Source organism: Mauremys mutica, chromosome 9 (genome assembly GCF_020497125.1).
Source record: "Mauremys mutica isolate MM-2020 ecotype Southern chromosome 9, ASM2049712v1, whole genome shotgun sequence".
Classification (NCBI taxonomy): Eukaryota; Metazoa; Chordata; order Testudines; family Geoemydidae; genus Mauremys; species Mauremys mutica.
Window position 1 is genome coordinate 89,966,644 of NC_059080.1, and position 18,586 is coordinate 89,985,229.

At 44.3% G+C, this 18,586-nt stretch overlaps 1 protein-coding gene across 1 annotated transcript in view; it reads right to left on the reverse strand.

The window, feature by feature from the left end:
* Positions 1 to 18,586, reverse strand: part of PLD1 (phospholipase D1) — a 134,891-nt gene that overhangs the window by 19,863 nt on the left and 96,442 nt on the right. The window contains exons 16-21 of the mRNA XM_045031116.1: positions 16,802 to 17,012; positions 11,661 to 11,789; positions 10,931 to 11,049; positions 9,793 to 9,906; positions 2,002 to 2,112; positions 463 to 551 (exon numbers count right to left, since the gene is read on the reverse strand). Of these exons, the coding sequence (XP_044887051.1) occupies positions 463 to 551; positions 2,002 to 2,112; positions 9,793 to 9,906; positions 10,931 to 11,049; positions 11,661 to 11,789; positions 16,802 to 17,012 (773 nt within the window). The remainder of the gene's footprint in view (positions 1 to 462; positions 552 to 2,001; positions 2,113 to 9,792; positions 9,907 to 10,930; positions 11,050 to 11,660; positions 11,790 to 16,801; positions 17,013 to 18,586) is intronic.

An 18,586-nucleotide genomic window follows, 5' to 3' on the forward strand; every position in this document is an offset into this window, starting at 1 on the left:
TTTGGCCCAGATAAATGTTGCCTCTGAGTAAGGACTGTGTCCCTTAACATATTATTTTAAACCGTGTCTTACAAATGCAGTCTGGATTCCACTTACAATATTTTTAATATCATCCTAGGCCTGGTCTACACTGTGTGTGTGTGTGTGTGTGTCAATGTAAGATACGCAACTTCAGCTATGGGAATAGCATAGCTGAAGTCGACGTATTTTTTTCGACTTACCTCCCGTCCTCACGGCGCGGGATCGACGGCCGCAGTTCCCCCGTCGACTCCGCTTCCGCCGCTCACCCTTGTGGAGTTCTGGAGTCGATGGGAGGGCGTTCGGGGATCGATATATCGCGTCTAGATGAAACGTGATATATCGATCCCCGATAGATCGATCGCTACCCGCCGATCCGGTGGGTAGCCTGGATGTACCCCTACTAACAAGATCCTGACAGTTCTTTTGAAAACAAAAAAATACCTGTGTGCTTTAAGAATCCTCCGAGCAATGGCATCTCCAATCTTGTTAGAAACGACTTTGTCATCAGCACAGCTAATAAAAAATTGGTTCTAAGGGAAAAGTGAACACAAAGAAATTCAGAATCATCTCACTGTCTTTTTGCCAAGGATGGTTCAGTGGTTAGGCCCAGAATGCAGATTCACTTCCCTGGTCCACCACTGACTTCCTCAATGACCTTATACAAATCAGTTAGTCTTTCTGTGCCTCAGCTCCCCATCTGTGAAATGGGGATAATAGCACTGTCCTGCCTCACAGAGAGGTTGAGAGGGTTAATACATTAAAGAACGTCATGGATTCAGATACTACAATAATGGGGCATGGATAGATAAATAAACAGTCATTGGGCTGGGGCGCCATTTTGCTACAGTTTAAAACAAACATTTTTGCTGAACACAGAACAGCAATGACACAATAAGATCACAGGGTTTAATCACTACAAAAATCTCAAAATCAGAATGTATGATTTTTGTTAGGATAAGAAAACAATTAAGTGACTGTTTTCAACATCAGCATAGATAACAGCCTCAAATGAGCAATCCTCAGAATTGTTAAAAAAAATAAATCTGATTTTGTGGCTATGGCAAAGCACAAAGCATACGCAAGTTAGAGACTGCTTCCCAAGCATGTAATTATCTCCAGATAATTATTCAGCATTATTGCCATTGTGAAACACTTACTTTGACACATGAGGTGAAATCCTGTCCCACTGAAGTCAATGGGTGTTTTGCTATTGACTTTACTGGGATCAGTATTTCACCCATGCTGTCTACAAAGTCATAAATCTACATGCTTTCAGGGTCGTGGGACTATTCTGAGTCAAGAAGCAAACAAAGCTACATCCTGTACAATGTTTTCCTGAATGGCAACGTATTATTTTAATTAAATGGTGTCTGTGTGTGCGCTCGGGGGAATAATTATTCTTGATTAATCTCCCTCTTTAAACACTACCAAGTAAAAAACATCCAAACAATAGATGGAAACAGATACAGAATAAGTGTCTCCATTCAGCCATTTCTTCCTGCATTTATAAGTCCATTCATATAGAGGAGAATTATGCAAGTTCTAAAATACTATTAAGTGAGTCCACTACGCATCGATGGGAGACCGAACACTTTGATATGTAGGGCTGGGAATGCAGCAGACCAAGAAGGCAGCTCGAAGAACATTGCACGGGAGACAAACGTTGCTAGAGGTTCTGGAAACAGAAATAGTAATGGAGTGGCCTTGTATTTTAGAGTTCTGCACTGGTACATTAATTACTGACTTGATCCAAAGCCTATTCAAGTCAATGGACATAATCCTATCGACATCAGGGGGTTGTAGATCAGGCTCTATATTAATATTAACGTTTCAAAATGTACAAAAGGAGAATAAAATAAAGAACTAGCCTGCTGAGGGTCACAGGATGTGCTCAGGATGTGCTCACAGGATATCCTGTGGAGGGTCACAGGATGTGCTCATTGAACCAAATGGTCATTGCCTTGCATCCTTGGTACTTACTTCGATATAGATGTAGTGTTTACTGTTTTTTATCACGCTAACATAAGCATTGTGGATGGATTCTTCATGGTACTTGATACCAGCTGACCAATCTGCAGCAGAACGGAGGACCTGTAAAGAGAAAGATTAGCTGTTTTAGTTCTGCCCTGATATAAGATGGCACTGGCACCCCTTACTAATTGTTTTGAACTGGTTGGTTTATTTTTCATGATTTCACTGACTTATGTAATACACACAACACTTAAATGAAGCTTAGAAATACTGTTAAAAAATTAAAACAGTCTGATGAAAATATAAAGGCCTTGATTCACCATTTTGTTACCCCAATTTTATGCCAGAGTAATTTCAGTAAAGTCAATGGAATTATACTGGTGTAAAACTGGAGAGACAGAGTGGCAAATCTGGTTCCAAAAGTCTCTTTCTTACTGTAGTTCTTGCAATGCTGAATTGCCTTTAATATATTTTCTCAAGGCTTGATCCTGAGCTTGTTGAAGTCAATAACAAAATCTCCATTGACCTTTATGGTGCTAGATTAGGCATTTATTCCTTATGCACAGAGACACATGCCATCCATTTTACAGCTGAAGTATCTACTGAAATCAGTGAGTTTTGCCCAAAAACTGATGGTGCATTATAATACAAGGGCCAATGGCACCAAATTTTAAACAGGAATGGCAGTCTCTGCCCTAAACAAATACGGGCATTTACATTTTTGTGAAAAATTCTTCCAAAGCTGGTCAAATCTGTCAGATTTGTGATTTTTTTTTTTTAATTTGCAGTAGGTCAAATTCACATGAAAAACTTTTTCTGACTGTCAATCAGAACAGGCATTTCTGAAGTAACAGACATTTCAAGATCCTCCGAGTATATTATTACCTCCCCGATGTAGCACGAAAGCTTTTGTCAAAAGGCAACCAAACTAATACCGGAAATACCCTTTGCTCACACTCTCACCCATGTTTAATTTTGTCCTTTGCTGAAACTCTGGCTTGTGCTCTCTCATAGTTTCCTGCCTCTGTTACTATAAACTCCTACTCACTGTCCTTTTTAAGGAAAGTGTGAAAGAACTTGGCAAACTTTTAGTAGATGTATTTAATAATAACTCATTGGATATGCATAGTTCTATACATAGTATTCTTACTCTGGAAAAGGACATTATTCAAAAAGCCAAAGTTACAGCAGACAGTAACCATCACAATATGGGACCTGAAGAGCTTTGATATTTAAGCAACAACTAGAGACACTATGGCTGATTTTTTTGTTTTCTTTTGTTTGTCAAAGAGTTTCTTTGGGGGGGGGGAAAAAAAAGGAGAATTGCAGAGAGCATCTCATTGAAGTACACATTGTCCTGAAGGACTGTGAAGTAATAAGACAGGACACTGCAATAATATTCTACTAGTAGAACAGAGGGAAGGAATCTTAAAGGAAATTAGTCTGCTTACCTATCATGAATAGTGGGCATATAAAGAATAACATAGCCAGGGTGGCAACAAGAATAACTAATTTTAAAAAGATGCCACTATTAAATTCTACTTCCACCCATTTTAATGCCCCTTTACACTACCAGAGGTCCTTTTGTACATGAGGATCAGGCCCTTATATTTTAGAGCAAACTTACACTGCCCAGCCTCTTGGGAGTATCTGATGAGGTCTGGGCCAGGAGGTAGCAGCCACCTCCTGCTGCTGCTAGGAATGATCTTTTTGTGAGTATGGGGGGAAATTCTGGCTGCCTAGATAGCGTCTGATGCTGCGCCAATGCTCCAGATGATGGGATTCCAATGAGCATCAATGTTCTCTACTCTTCTCTGTTCTCTCATGCTGGTCACACACTCCTGGGTCTCGAGCGCCATGCCCTGCAGCAGTGAAACTCAGAGCTCAGCTCCCTATCCTGGGTTTGCTGGTGTAGCTGAGCTGCAGCTCCTCCACTAGGCTTTCTCACCCCTCTGTTGCAAAGGTGTAGTGGCACAGTGCATGCAGCCCACTGGCCGGAAGCTACCGACGCAATCTGCAGCAATTAGCAGCAGGGAGCATATGGCAGTGGGCTTCGTGGGTGCCAAAAGCCAGCCTTGCCTGAGGAATTCGATCCAAAATTAAACTCTTTTACAAAAACATTTGTAAAATATACAATTCCCCTCTACTGGTGCTTTCATGGTACCTGAGCCACCAATATTTAAAGGGTGCTTTAGAATAGATGGCTAACTTTCCCAGTGTCCCCAGCAGAGTCATTTCTGCTTTCCAAATAAGCTGTTCAGTGTTGGTACCAATGCAGTGATTTCAACAGCTTAAAAAACCCTCCATTAGCAGCAGTAGCTGCTGTTCTGCGGGAGACAAGGAATAAATCAATGTGGTTTTTTTTTTCTCTCTCATTTTATACTGGATGTCATAAGCCTCTCTCAATTTGAAAAATGGCTTTACCACTCAGAGACAAACTAATGGTTGGCTGGAAAAATCATCCAACAAGAGAACCGCCAGATCAGAAAGAGATTGATCACTTTCAATCCCACAGCTTCACAACTAGCCAGTCCAGACGCTCCCTCTCCTTTTAAATTCTCTTTTATCCCCTCCCTCACCGAATTATCACACCAGCTTGACAGGTCACAGCATTGTTGCTCCAAACTCTAAAGGAATTCCTTCTCTGCCATTCCGCCCTGTGGCAAAGTCCTTCAGTCAAAGATAGACATTATTAACTAAACCAAATTTGAGGGTTCTGCTTCTCACTAAAATCAGTCAACATGAGTCCAGCAGGGGCACATTACACATTGATGACAGGTTTTAAAAAGATATATTTCAGGGTAGACACACATCCAGTCATCTATCTATGGTACTTTTATGGCCTCCATTACCATCGTAGCTGAGCTTCTCGCTATCTTTAATGTATTTATCCTCACAACATCCTGTGAGGTAAAGAATTACTTTTATTCCCATTTTGCAGATGAGGGACTGAGGCACAGAGCCAGAGTTTCAAAGGCACCTGAATACCTTTAAAAATATGGCCCTAAGTGACTCACTGAACATCGCACAGGAAGTTTGTGGTCGACCAAGGGCTTGAATCCAAGTCTCCCAAATCCTGGGTTACTGCTCTGACCACTGGAACATCCTCTCTCTTGTATGAATCATCATCTTGGTAATATTTGTATATTGTAATGAATTGGCTTATGTCTGCATCTGAACACGTGTGCTACCACCCTCTACTGGATGGAACCAGAACTGCTCAACTCTGCATCATGGGAACTATACTGTTAACAGTAAAATGTGATTCTCTTTTAGCAGGTGTCTGTGCCTTTGAAACAGGAAGATTTCAGTTGCAACTCCATTTATTTCATAAAGGTCTGAGTGGTCACTGTATACTCCAGGGTAATAACTGAAGTTTAGGTTGCCACAGATTAATTATACGTGCTCTGAACTTTCTTGTCAATTAATATTTACTTATTACTAATATGTAATTTACCACTCTTGTCAAATTGTCCTCTCTTGTCAATACATTCAAAATTAATAAACTGAAATGCAAAATCCTTCAGTTTCAGAGAAAAGGTCTGCATACTACTTAGGCATATTACACAGAAACCAGCACTGGTGTTCTCTCCTCTCCCTCCCCCTCAGCTCTGCAGCCTCCCATCACTCATGCAATTTTTATGCAAGTGCTGTCATCCCTTTAACCTCTTTAATCCAAGCAACAACACCACCACCAGTATTTGCTGGGAGTTATTCCATAACTGCAAACAATATGTACTCTGGAGCAAATTTCTAAGAGCCACTCAGGGTGCATGATGATTCACTGTGTGTATGATCAGGGTGTGATGTTGTCTCACCATGTCACAGACTTATTGTGTCTTGCTTAGATAATAAGTGGAAATTAGAGTTGGAAAAACTGAGAGTGATTTCAGTTTGGTGACTCCCTGTCAAACAAGTTTTGATTTTTGCATGAGCCAAGGTGCTATGATAATCAAACCCCAAACTTTGAGAGAATGCTTGACTCAACCCACAAGCTATCTAACTCCCTCCTTCCTTTCTAATTCCTTTCTTCACATCTTTTCCAGTGCATTCCCTCAGGACTGACTCGACTGCCCCATGATGCAATCCAAACCCCACCCAGACCTGTTCTGCCGTGCTTTCACCCTGTCTTCCTGCCAACAGCTCCTTACAACACTTCTTCCAGAAGGCCTATGAACCCCAGTCCTCCCCTCAAAGAAGTGACAACAAAACAGATGGAGGGAGCAGACCAAAACCTGTGAAACTAACAATTAGAGGCCGCTATGATAATACAGATAAAACATCAGCATCATGGCTCAGTCAGTGGGCTTTCTCTGGCAATGTCCCACTCCCCACCCATCCTTCATCTAATCAAGTCCAGAATTTCAAAAGGGCTCAGTCAGCACTCACAACTGGAGCCAGATTTTCAAACAGAGAGTTCAGCTCCCATTCACGCAGATAAAAGAAGTGGTCAGATTTTCAACAGTGTCTAGCACTCAGCAAGTCCCATTAAAACTATCCATTAGATTTTACTCTTCTTGGAGCAGGGAATTTGTCTCCCATTTGCCTGTAAAAGGACTCTACCCTACCACTAGTGCTCTATAAACAATGATAATAAATGTTTCTGGGTTTGACCCATCTCTACTAGAGGAAGGATTTATATAAAAACATATCCCTCCTGCCCTTCTGGGTAAGAGTGCCTGTGAAAGACTAGAGGGACTCTGTTCGTGTCTCGAACCATCACTGCAGTCAAACTGAAAGGTAAATGAGACGCCTGCGTCCTGCTCACAGTAACACTGTGTAGCCAGACAAAGATCAACTTTACATCATTGGAGCGTCTTGCTGTGGGGAGCTGATAAGAAAGAGAAAGGCAGGTTCCATGATGGACCCAGCTGCCTCACTAGCATAGTTGGAAATACCAGATGTGATGCTTTGGGTATTTACACAAGGAAGCTAAGTAACCGAGCTGAGACCCTGGGTGTGTGCATGTATGGTGGCGGCGGCGGCCGGGGGGGGGGGGAGGGGAGAGCGAGATTAGGGGCCAGATTCTGACACTCTTACTCAAAGGGGGCTTATCTGACTGCTATGTGGCGCTCATTACCTGCAGCCCTTTCCATCTGATCTCTGCCTGCAAAAGCCAGAATTTCCACCATCATCAGTAATAGATGTTGAGCCAGTTATTAACCTTCAGCTATAACTTCAACACACATAACATCTTTTATAACACTGCTCAGTAAACTGCATTTCCACTGCCAGCCAGAGCTCCCTGCACTTGAGGCTCCCTGTATGGTTTCCTAGTAACCCAGCTTCCTATTGTGTGCAGTTCCATTAGACAAACAAATCAAAATCAGGAAAACAAGCAAATTACAGAAGAAGCAGCTGCCAGAATTGCAGTATGTGCATGTACCAATATGCTAGAGTGGGTCATCTTGCAAATACAGACTAAGGGCTGGTCTACACTGTGGGGGGGGAATCGATCTATTCGTGTAGCTGAAGTCGAAGTATGTTAGTTCGATTTACCTGGCCGTCCTCACAGTGGCGAGTCAACTGCCGCGGCTCCCCCATCGACACTGCTTACTCCTCCTGCCGAGGTGGAGTACAGGCGTCGATTCATGGATCGATTTATTGCATCCCGACGAGATGCGATAAGTCGATCCCCGATAGATTGATTACTACCCGTCGATCCGGCGGGTAGTATAGATGTACCCTAAGAAGCTCTCTGGCTCACTGCCAGCTTCTACCACACAGCAGTATAAATACTACTTGCTATGTGCAGGTAGAAGGGATATTGCACTCCAAGAACATTCAAGGGAGAAGCCATGTTTGCAGCAAAACATGTTTTTACATGTCTACAGCTTTATGCAGCTCATGGATGAGCAAGGCTGACAGCTCTCAAAAGGCTGCAGTCTGCCATTAGAGATGAGCTTGTGTAATTTGCAATGAATAATTTACAAGATGTCTATAAGCAGATCAAAATTTTCTGGAAATGTATTCATTACTGGATTTCTCAACCAATTCCTTTGTTTTTTGCTTAGTGTTTTTTCTGTTGATTGATGGTTAATGGTTCACTGGGTTTGATACTTAACATTCTGTATTCAAGCTCTGTTGGTGAGTTCTGACTGGTCACATAAGTCACCTGAGTATTCATTATGTTTTCTGATTGAATCAGCATAACTCAACATCAGGAGGCAGGCTCAAGAAACACACTAGAGATTCTCAGGATGGGTCTAGGCTAGAAAATTGCACTGGTGTGACGGACATAGTGCAAACTGTAACAGTGCAGACCATCCACACTGAGCATCCTAGTTCTGGTGCATACAGAGCACCATATCCATGTGCATGCGCGCATATACACACACACACACACACAGCTTCATACAGCACTTGCTGCAAGTGCTGCAGGGTCTCTCAACATTTACATCTACCCCACAACTCTCCCTGCAGCAGGTACCTAATGTCTAAAGAACACTTACACCTGTTCACGATGGATCTGTCCATCAGAAGGAGCAGCATACTTGCAGGTGGTGTGGCAGAGACTTTCCAACGTTTTCTCAAGCTGCTGCCAGGTGGAGTCTGGGCTGAAGAACTTATTTTGGGAATTCTAGGCACTTTTTTCCTGCTCAGCTTTGACCACCAGTATTTGACAAAAGCGCTCTCTCGCTCTCTCTCTCTCACACACACACTCTCTCTCTCTCTCTCTCCCTCCTGTCACTTCCTAGGCACACTTCCTAAGCACTTCCATTTCCACCCTGCATTCCTAACATGTCTAGTTCTGCTGTTTAATAATCACATTTAACATATGCATTCAGCACAACTAATGGAGTTTAAAATGTCATTTGTATAATTCATCTTACACACACTGAACCCAAACCTCCACTGCTGTAAATCAGTCTCTATCTGCTGAAATCAATGAAGCTATGCTGACTTATACCAGCTGAGTATCTGGCCAGCTAAGTTGCATTTTAAAATAAAAAGTAATTTACACTTTAAATCCTTTAAAATCTTGTAAGTTTCAGCTGGAAGACTACCAAGGCCTCCTATTACAAAGAGCTAAAAATGAGCCCAAGTGCTAGGAAGTTCTTCATTTGAGGATTCCATTAAATGCCATTTACACCCAGTGGTGAGCTGGAGCCGGTTCCCGCCGGTTCCCAAGAACCGGTTGCTAAAATTAGACCTCCGTGGAGAACCGGTTGTTAAAGGGCCAGGAGGTGGGCAAAGAACTCCAGTCCGCCAGCCGGACCATCCTGTTGCTCCCAGGATTCCCAGCTGGGGAGGCTGAGGCTCCCTTGGCCCCTCCCCCGCTTCCCCCCAGCTGCAGCGTGGCCAGCCGCCGGCATCAGCTGGGCAGCTCAGCTGAGCTCGGGAAGAGTCCTGCTGCCGCTTTTTGAGCAGCGAAGGAAGGAAGGAAGGAAGGAAGGAGTGTGAGTGTGTGTTGCAAGCCCCAGGGCTGGCCGGAGGGGAGGGGGCAAGTGGGACAATTGGCCCGGGCCCTGCATGTTTCCTCCAGGCCCTCCCCCGCTTCCCCCACCCCGCAGAACCTCAGCATGGCCAGCAGCTGGGCAGCTCAGCTGAGCTCCTGAGTGGTCCTGCTGCTTTGAGCTGCAGGCAAGGGAAGGGGGGGGCGGAATGCGAGCTCCACGGCTGCGGGGGCGGGGCGAGGCAAGTGGGGCAATTTGCCCTAGGCCCTGCAGGGGCCCCCGGCCCCATGAGTATGTCTCCCTCCACCCCGGCCCCTCCCCCGCTTCCCCCGCCCTTAAATCAGAACTTTTTATAGGGAACCGGTTGTTAAGATTTTGGCAGCTCATCACTGTTTACACCCACCTGTACATTGGCACATACAGACTCGGGCACTCGATACTTCATCTCACCGGCGGTTCGCTGAGATTTTGGCAACAGGAATGGGTAGGACAGGGATCTGTATTTGGGCTTCATGATCTTCAAAAGAAAAAAAAATGGAGGATACTGTATTTTAAAACACATTTTCTTCAGATTTTTATGCTGAAGATTTTTACTGTTTTTATGCTCCTCTCTTAATACAGAAAATTGGGGGGGAGAGAACATAAAGTTTTTCATATTCATAAACTCATAAATTCCTGTTCCGAATGGTTCTGAAAATATCCAGAGGCGAGCGAGAGAAAGAAGAGTGGGGAGCAAATGAGGAAGAACAGAGGGACTCTGTTGCTCCATTAGTCACCATCTTCCTTGGCGACAGGGCCTACTGGCCTGGTTCCCAGTGTGGGTTGCCTTCCAGCCTGCCCAAGACTCCCTTATCATCATGGAGGGTCCTTATCTGATAGGTCCTCCCCACTGGAGAGGACTGGCTAGGATCCCATGTGCTTGCTAGTTGAGTCCTAGTGACTGGATCCCCAGGAGGCCAGGGCTTCTCTGGTGATTGGACCCTTGTCGGTCCAGGACTCCAACATGGCCTCCACTGGCAGGTTCCCCTGGTTTCTTGGCCCTGAAAATCCTGGTTATTGCTAGTTTGCCCAGGTGGCTGGATCACCCAGCTGTGGATTTGGCCTGACGGCCCTGATCTTCCTTGCTCCCCTTGGCTGTGGGATCACCGACTGAACTGCTCCTTGTGCCTTCTGCTGCTTCGCAAGAGGGCACATTATTGGCTCTTGTGTCCCTCCCAACCAGCCAGCAGGAACTGCTAGAATAGCAGCACAATGGCACTCGCCCCTTGGCTAACAACATCCCAGACCTCATTCATTTTCCACCTACTAAATTCACAGTGGTGTAACAGGAGAATGAGACACCTATCTTCATTACTTGCTGTCAGAGTCACAGTTTTTCGGGGTTACTTGTTGGGACATTAGGGCAAGTGAATATATACTTTACTGGCCCAATCTGGCAAACCTTGACTAGCTGACATGCAAATTATTCCTGCATATAGCCCTATGTGAGGCGAAGCATTCAGATTTGAGGGCTTGCAGGACCTATCTCATTGCACACCTACCTTTGTGAAGTTCCAGCGCTGAATAAAGTGTCGAGCAACATCCCGTGCAGCTTTGCCATGCACAACGGATGAAATATCATGCCATGGCATTCTGGGTGTGGTGTATCTGTCAATGAAATCTATATGGACAGGGAAAAATTGCTATAGTTCATCTCAGATCAGTATCAGACATTAATTAAGAATATCACAGCATCTCTTCCTACAAACGGAATCTTTCCAGAAATAAAAACTAACAAATTAGGAGTTAAAATTGAGGACAGGTCAGCTTTGTGGGGGCTGGTAAGCCACAAGCTCACTTATCCATTATTGTCATAGGAAATCTGTTTTTTATTACCTTACTTTGGGATTCTGCTGCCTCTTCCCAGCAGCCAGACCAGGTGGGTCTCGTTAGCGCCAATTCAGGAGAGTAAAAAGGCAGAGAAGCAGGGCCGGCTCCAGGGGTTTTGACGCCCCAAGCAGCCCCCCCCCCCCAAAAAAAAAATTGCGATCTGCGGCAATTCAGCGGGAGGTCCTTCGCTCTGAGCGGGGGTAAGGGACCCTCCGCCGAATTGCCGCCGAATACCTGGACCTGCCACCCCTCTCCGGAGTGGCCGCCCCAAGCACCTGCTTGCTAAGATGGTGCCTTGAGCCAGCCCTGCAGAGAAGCCTTCTAAGGCAGTAGAGGAGCTAGGGAATGAGACAAACTGTCTTGCAGGGAAAAAAGTTGGTTCCAGATTGCAATGGCACTTACCAGCAAAGGGTTTGTCAAGTTGAACCCAGTCTTTAAAGACGAAATTGCAATAGTCCTTTCCATGCCAGAATCTGGTCTCCCCAAAAAGTTCTCCAACACCTGTCTTCAAGCTGCGGATTGATCCTTTATCTGTCAGGTTTATAAAGTGTCAATAACATATGCTCTAAGGTTGTTTTTAAGACTGCTTTCAACACAGCACAGATGAGAATCGCACTTGAATAGAAAACTATCAGCATAACTTGCAATTTTAGTCAGCTAAGATAATTTTCCAGTTAAGTCTCTGTGTTTCCCTTCTCCAGTATAACACATCTGGTACGCAATCAAGGGAGATTATATTAACATGTCTTGTCGTTGGTAATGGAAGCTAGATCTGAATCCTTTCTGTACTAGATTGAAATTTTACCCTTCAGCTATTTGTCATCCCACAATAACCTGCAAGGAAGGATACCTACATTGAAAGCATTAACAATTGTAATTCTGCTCTCATATACCACTGACTTCAGTGGGAGGTGGGACTTTATATCTGTGTGCAGTAGAGAGTAGTACAAACTAAATATACAGGAGTAGTAAAGTACATATCAACTCTAATTGAAACATAAATTTTATAGGATTCATGATTTTGACTCCACAAAAGGGTCTCTCCACTGTAATTTTAGCTAGCACAAAGATGGGTCTCTTCCCTTTTTCCAGTGCCTCTTTAAATAACAACTTCAGCTTCTGAGATTGTGTTACATGTTCAGCACATGGATGCAGTTTCATGGTGAAAAGTTAGGGCCTAACATCCTTGCAATGACTTACATGCAAAAATTACTCCCATTCCCCCAACTCCTTTCTTGAAATTTACACCTCTTTTTGTGAATGCCATGAGCATATAAACGAGGAGTAGCATGATCCCTTCCACCTCCCGTCTAAAAAAACAGGAAAGCTCACACTGGATCAGATCTATGTTCTAACTAGTGTGATATCCTGTCTCTGACAGTAGCCTCTATCGGATAGCTCAGAGAATGGTGTAACAACCCTGACTGGACAATTATGCCATAACAAGGAAAGTTTTTTTGTAACCCCACTTAAGTGATGAGCTTCTGTTCTGAAGCAAGAGGCTTGATGTCCCCTATATATTTTTATCCTATATATTTTATTTTTATATGATCTGACCAAGGTTTACACATGGGGATACTCAGCTTCTCAGACAGTAACTAAGTATTTGGATCAGTCACACTCACAGCCCAGATGGAGTGAAAAACACTACAGTTATCTAGTCTCCTCTGCATCCCCCCATGACATGTATTCTCTCATGACAACTGACCTGTTCTGCACTGCCCCAGTTGCTGACAGAATCCTGCACTATCGCCTCCTTTGAGGTTTTAGTGCTAGTTCAAGGCGTGACAATCCCAAAGATGTTCAGGAACCTGAACTACTGCATCTAGTGTACTGTGCCAGCCAGGCAATCAAGCACTCACAAAAACTTTTTAATCACAACAATATTTTAGAAATATTCAACAATCCACACGAGTGACAATATGATAACCACCTACGGCAATATACACAAAGCACGTTTTGCCAGCACCGTTGGAACATCACAAAAAGCCAACCCATGCCCAAAATGCCATGCAACAGGTATGCAACATTGACACTCTGGTTACAGTCTTAGCAAAGCTACATCCAAACAGCACAGTTCTGCATGAGTTAGTGAGAGTACAGGTGGGGCATGGAAATCACTGACTGTACATGAATACAAACATATGTAACATACATGTGAATGCTACAGTAGAATATGTTTTATGTACTGACCGTATGTGATCATACATTGACTCATAATGAATGAACATATAAGTGGCCACTGTCATATATGGCAGTCCATATACATATGAAACACGTGTCCTTTTCATACACAAGGTCTATATTTTATATAAAGCTGACCATTTACATCTTAGAAGACTATTATTGAAAGAGTCCATAAAAGGAAAAGGTTGGCTCAGTATCCAGTGTTATGAAAAGTGACTTTCATTTTTTGGTGAGTATCAATAGAGTTTTAAGGTCATGTCGACAGTAAATTTTCCACAATGTAGAAACTAAAATGACAAAAATGCCAGTGAACTATGGTTATTAAACAAATGATAATTTCTACTCAACCAATATTCCGAGCATACACTGCTCACTAGAAAGGTATTTTGGTCCGAATTCCGCCCTTGGATTTGTATGTATAAATCCTTACAGATTTAAAGTACGGAGTCACTATTAAATACTTGGTTTGTAGTAGCGTTGTAGCTAGCCATGTTGGTCCCAGGATATTAGAGAGACAAGGTGGGTGAGATAATATCTTTTATTGGCTCTGATGGTGAAAGAGACAAGTTTTTGAGAACTTGTGTCTTTCACCAACAGAAGGAGCTCCAATAAAAGATATTACCTCACCCACCTTGTCTCTCTAGTAAATATTTTGTCATTTGGAACCTTTGTTTAATCTATAACATTCCAATAAATGAAAATATAAAAACAACATTTTTCTGCTATTAATGGGAAGTTTCCTTAATGCTACAGAGGTCCCTTTAAATCGTTTGTATCAGTGCTTTCCAATGTCAGCTTTAAAACACTCCCCAGCCTATGAAAACAACAAGGAGTGCGGTGGCACCATAAAGACTAACAGATTTATTTGGGCATAAGCTTTCGTGGGTAAAAAACCCTCACTTCTTCAGATGCCTGCAAGCCTATGAAAACTCAGATTCAGTTCCACACTGTCACTCTCTCAGAAAAGTCTAGCACTGCAGGCCAACAAAGCTGGGCTCTGTCAGACTGAGGTGAGGAGTGCAGAGTCTAGCACTCTTCTTCGAGATCATGCTGGCTGTAACTGCTACATAAACAATCAGGTCAGCTTTCCTCTACACAAGCTCGTTTGATGAAGAAACAACCCTCCTTTGCTCTATAACTGAAATCAAAGCAAAGTACATCAAATGTGGATGGCCTACCTGTAAGAGAAAGGGTCTTTTCAGCAGCACAATCTATTGTCATTCCATGGATCAAAATAACAGGTGATGCTGATATACTGATGATGTGCACTCACCTACCTGTCTTACCCACCCACAGAAAACTCTGACTTGGAGAATGAGAGTGGCCAAATCTTCGGCTAAATCAGGGATCTCAAACTCAAATGACCATGAAGGCCACATGAGGACTAGCAGATTGGCCTGAGGGCCGCATCACTGACACCCCCCACCCCGCCGCTGCCCCCAGCCCTGCCCCCACTCCACCCCTTCCATGAGGCCCTGCCCCTGCCCCGCCTCTTCCCATCCCGTCCCCACTCTCATTCCAACCCCTTCCCCAAAGTCCCCACCCCAACTCTGCCCCCTCTCTGCCCCTATTTCAACCTCTTCCCCAAATCCCCACCCCTGAGCGCACGGCTCCCCGCTCCTCCCTGCTCCATCCTGGAAAGTGCTAAGTGCCGCCAAACAGCTGTTTGGCGGTGGGAAGCACCTGGAGGTAGGCAGAAGACCGGGGACATGGCGCGCTGGGGGTGAGGGGAGCTTGGTGGACGCAGGAAATAACTCAATGGGGGCGCGGGGAGCTTGGTGGGCCGCAGCAAATAACTTTACGGGCCGCGTGTTTGAGACTCCTGGTCTAAATGTAGGTCTGGCAACATTTACACTGTCATATTCATGATCTTTTCAAGGCTGTCTTCATGCCCTGGGCTGACTTTAAAAAAATCCATTCTGGATTTAAAGGTGTTACTAATTTCAGCAATATTCCCATTACTTTGCATGAGGAATACAGCTGGAATGGGCGGAGCTGTAGAACCAGAGTGAAACTTCCCAAGTGCACCCGCTTTTGTTACATATTTATCTTCTCATTGATGCAGCTTCCTAGTGTCTTTTAAAAATCAGCCTGTAAAGAAAGTGATTCTGCGAGGGCCTCTTTAGAGGGGAATATGACATAGATGGAAGGCAATACATATACCGAAGGAATAGAATGTCAATCCATAAGCCCCACCTAACTCTCACCATGACTGAACAGCAAACACACCAACAGTAAAGCCTGCAGGTAACTCCACCTGGGTGGCCCTTCACTTACCGTCCTCACACTCAGTGAGCCCTTGTTTGGACTCAGTGGGATGATGGAACATTTTCAGGTGGGGTTTTAAACTCTGGATTAAATTCTGCTGGCTTCTATTAGGGTTACAATAACCTGCAGAGAGTTGAGATGCTCCATTTATAGGGAAAGTGCATTAGAGCTTTTACCATATCAGTTACCCAATAATGTTTAAAATAACTTGCAGGACTTCAGTCCAATCAGCTGTAGACAGTCTGAACAGAACATTAATAATGGTACAACGACCGTGGGCCAAATACAAGACCCATTACAGTTTTGAGCACAGATCGGCAAATATTCATGTTGCAAAACCATCACTAATGTATGCTCATATTCTGAACTGGCTCTGACCATAGGCAAAGCATTCTCCTGCATATCATTCCTACCAGAGACATGAGTCATCTTTGTAAAGTCTGAAATGCCCCCTAACACAAGACCCCTCCCCAAAACAGCTCTTCCTCTGTTTCAAAAGTGGAAGGCTTGCTGGTATGAATTCTGGCTTTTGGGTGCGCCTATAGTGGCATCCTGTAACTTCAGTCATGCATAGAAGTAAATGTTGCATTCACATATTCAAATTTTGATCTGATTTTCCTCTCTCTAGCACTAGTGTAAATCAGGAATAACTCCACTGAGTGAAATGAGTTAAAACTTAGTAAAACCAGTGCAAGTGAGAGCATAATCAGGCCCATAATATCTTCGGAAATCCTGCTTCATTTGCTATAATGAATATGATGCAAAAATGCCAGTATCTCTGCCACAAATGTAAAACGTTCCTAGCACAAAATCAATGTACATATCTATACATACATCACAGCACATAACACACCACATACGCTACACCATATTATAGCATGGTTTCTTCATTTGTGGTTTGGGGCTGTCCCCAACCAAACTGAATGCCACCCTTGTTTTGTGCCAGCTGTTTGTTAACCAAACAGAGATGCATTTAGAGGCAAACTCAAGGCTTCACTAAACAAAATACCCTTCTAGCACTTTAGGAAACCATTAACTCTCGTCCCTAATTATAGGCTCTGTAGGTAAAGTAGAGAAGTATTACTTACCTGACTCACTGTCTATACTGCTCACACTATCAGCATGGTGTAGGCCGTGCTTCTGGAGATGCTTATAAATGCTGAACCTGGAAAACTTTTTGGGTTTTCCTATTCCTTTCATTCTTGAAGAATCTAGTATGTCATCACTATTTCTGTGCTGTGGCAGGTTCCCCAGGGGCTGAGTTTTCAGGGCTAAAGCTTCAGTGGACTCGGCTGTAGGCTTAAGACACAAAGGATACTGCTGAGGGTGATGAATGGAAGATTATCCATTTAAATTACAGGTGATCATTCATATCACAGGTATTGAAATATTCACAGGGCCAAGTTCTGCCCTACGACATGCAGACACGGCTCCCGTCGATTTCAGTGGGAACTGCAAATGTGTCTTATGGAGATGAACTTGGTGTAGTGACTGTTGAGGGTTTACTTAGCAGAAAACAAGCAAGAAAAAAAAGTGCATTCTGCCATATACTGCCTGGAAAACTATTCTGGCTTATTGCATATTTTCCAGAGGTCTTTATACAGGCTCCTTTTCATAAAAAAATAAATAAAAATTCTCTATTTAATTCAGTCACACAGGGCCAGGTTTTCAAAAAGATCTCAGTTCTGTCTTGTCTACACAAGCTCAGTTCTTGTCTACATCACGCAGCTTCTATGTCGACACAGCCTTGTCGCTAAAAGTCAGCATGTATAAACGCTCTTTTTCGGTACTTTGTTGGCACCTTTGCCAACAAAATACTTCTAGCCCCGCGAGCAGCATTAGCTTTGTCGGCAGGAGAGTGCTCTTGCCAGCAAAGCCGCGTTCACACTGCCACTTGCATCGGCAAAACTTTTGTCTTTCGTGCAGGGATGGGGAGTGGGGTGGTTCTTTTAAGTACCCGTGAAAGACAAAAGTTTTGTCGACAACTTCGCAGTGTAGACAAGCCCTTAGGCACCTAAATAAGGGCCAGATATCCAGAGGTACTCAGCACTCAGGTGCTCCCACTGTGATACCTACGGCTAGATTTTCCAAAGAGTTTAGCACCCAACTTGAGTTCCTGCGAATAACTGGCTATTTAGTTTGATGCCTAAATAGGAGCTGAACTGTTCTGAAAATCCCCAAAGGATCATTCAATGCTCAGCTACTGCACTCGCTACACCTACAACTATTCCTCTCCATTCCTGTCCCTGCCCCTGCAGCAGAGCCACACAGGTCTTAACCATAGGCGCCGACTCTGTGGGTGCTCCGGGGCTGGAGCACCCATGGAAAAAAATTGGTGGGTGCTCAGCACCCGCTGGCAGCTCCCCGCCCCGCCCCCCCTGCTCCAGTTCACCTCCGCCTCCTCCGTGAGCGCACCACTGCATCCTGCTTCTTCTCCCTTCCAGCACTTGCACCGCGAAACAGCTGATTCGCGGGGCAGGGAGGGAGAGGAGAGGAAGGGAAACGTGGCGCGCTGTGGGTAGAGGCGGGTCTGGGATTTGGGGAAGGGATCCAATAGGGGCACGGAGGGGGCGGAGTTAGGGCTGGACTTTGGGGAAGGGGTTGGAATGGGGGTGTGGCCAGGGGTGGGGAAAAGGTGGAGTCAGGGTGGGGTCAGGGGCAGGGGCCACGGGCACCCACCAGCGCCGGAGAAAGTTGGCGCCTATGGTCTTAACTGGCATGGCCTTTCTGGCAGCTGAAGGATTTGGTCCTAATAAGGATCCCATTTTATAAGCCACATTGAAGTCCACAGGAATTCTGCACATGCTAAGGCTACAGACATATGCCCTAAAAATGCAGAAAGAAAGACTTGCTTATTTCCATTTTGCATGACT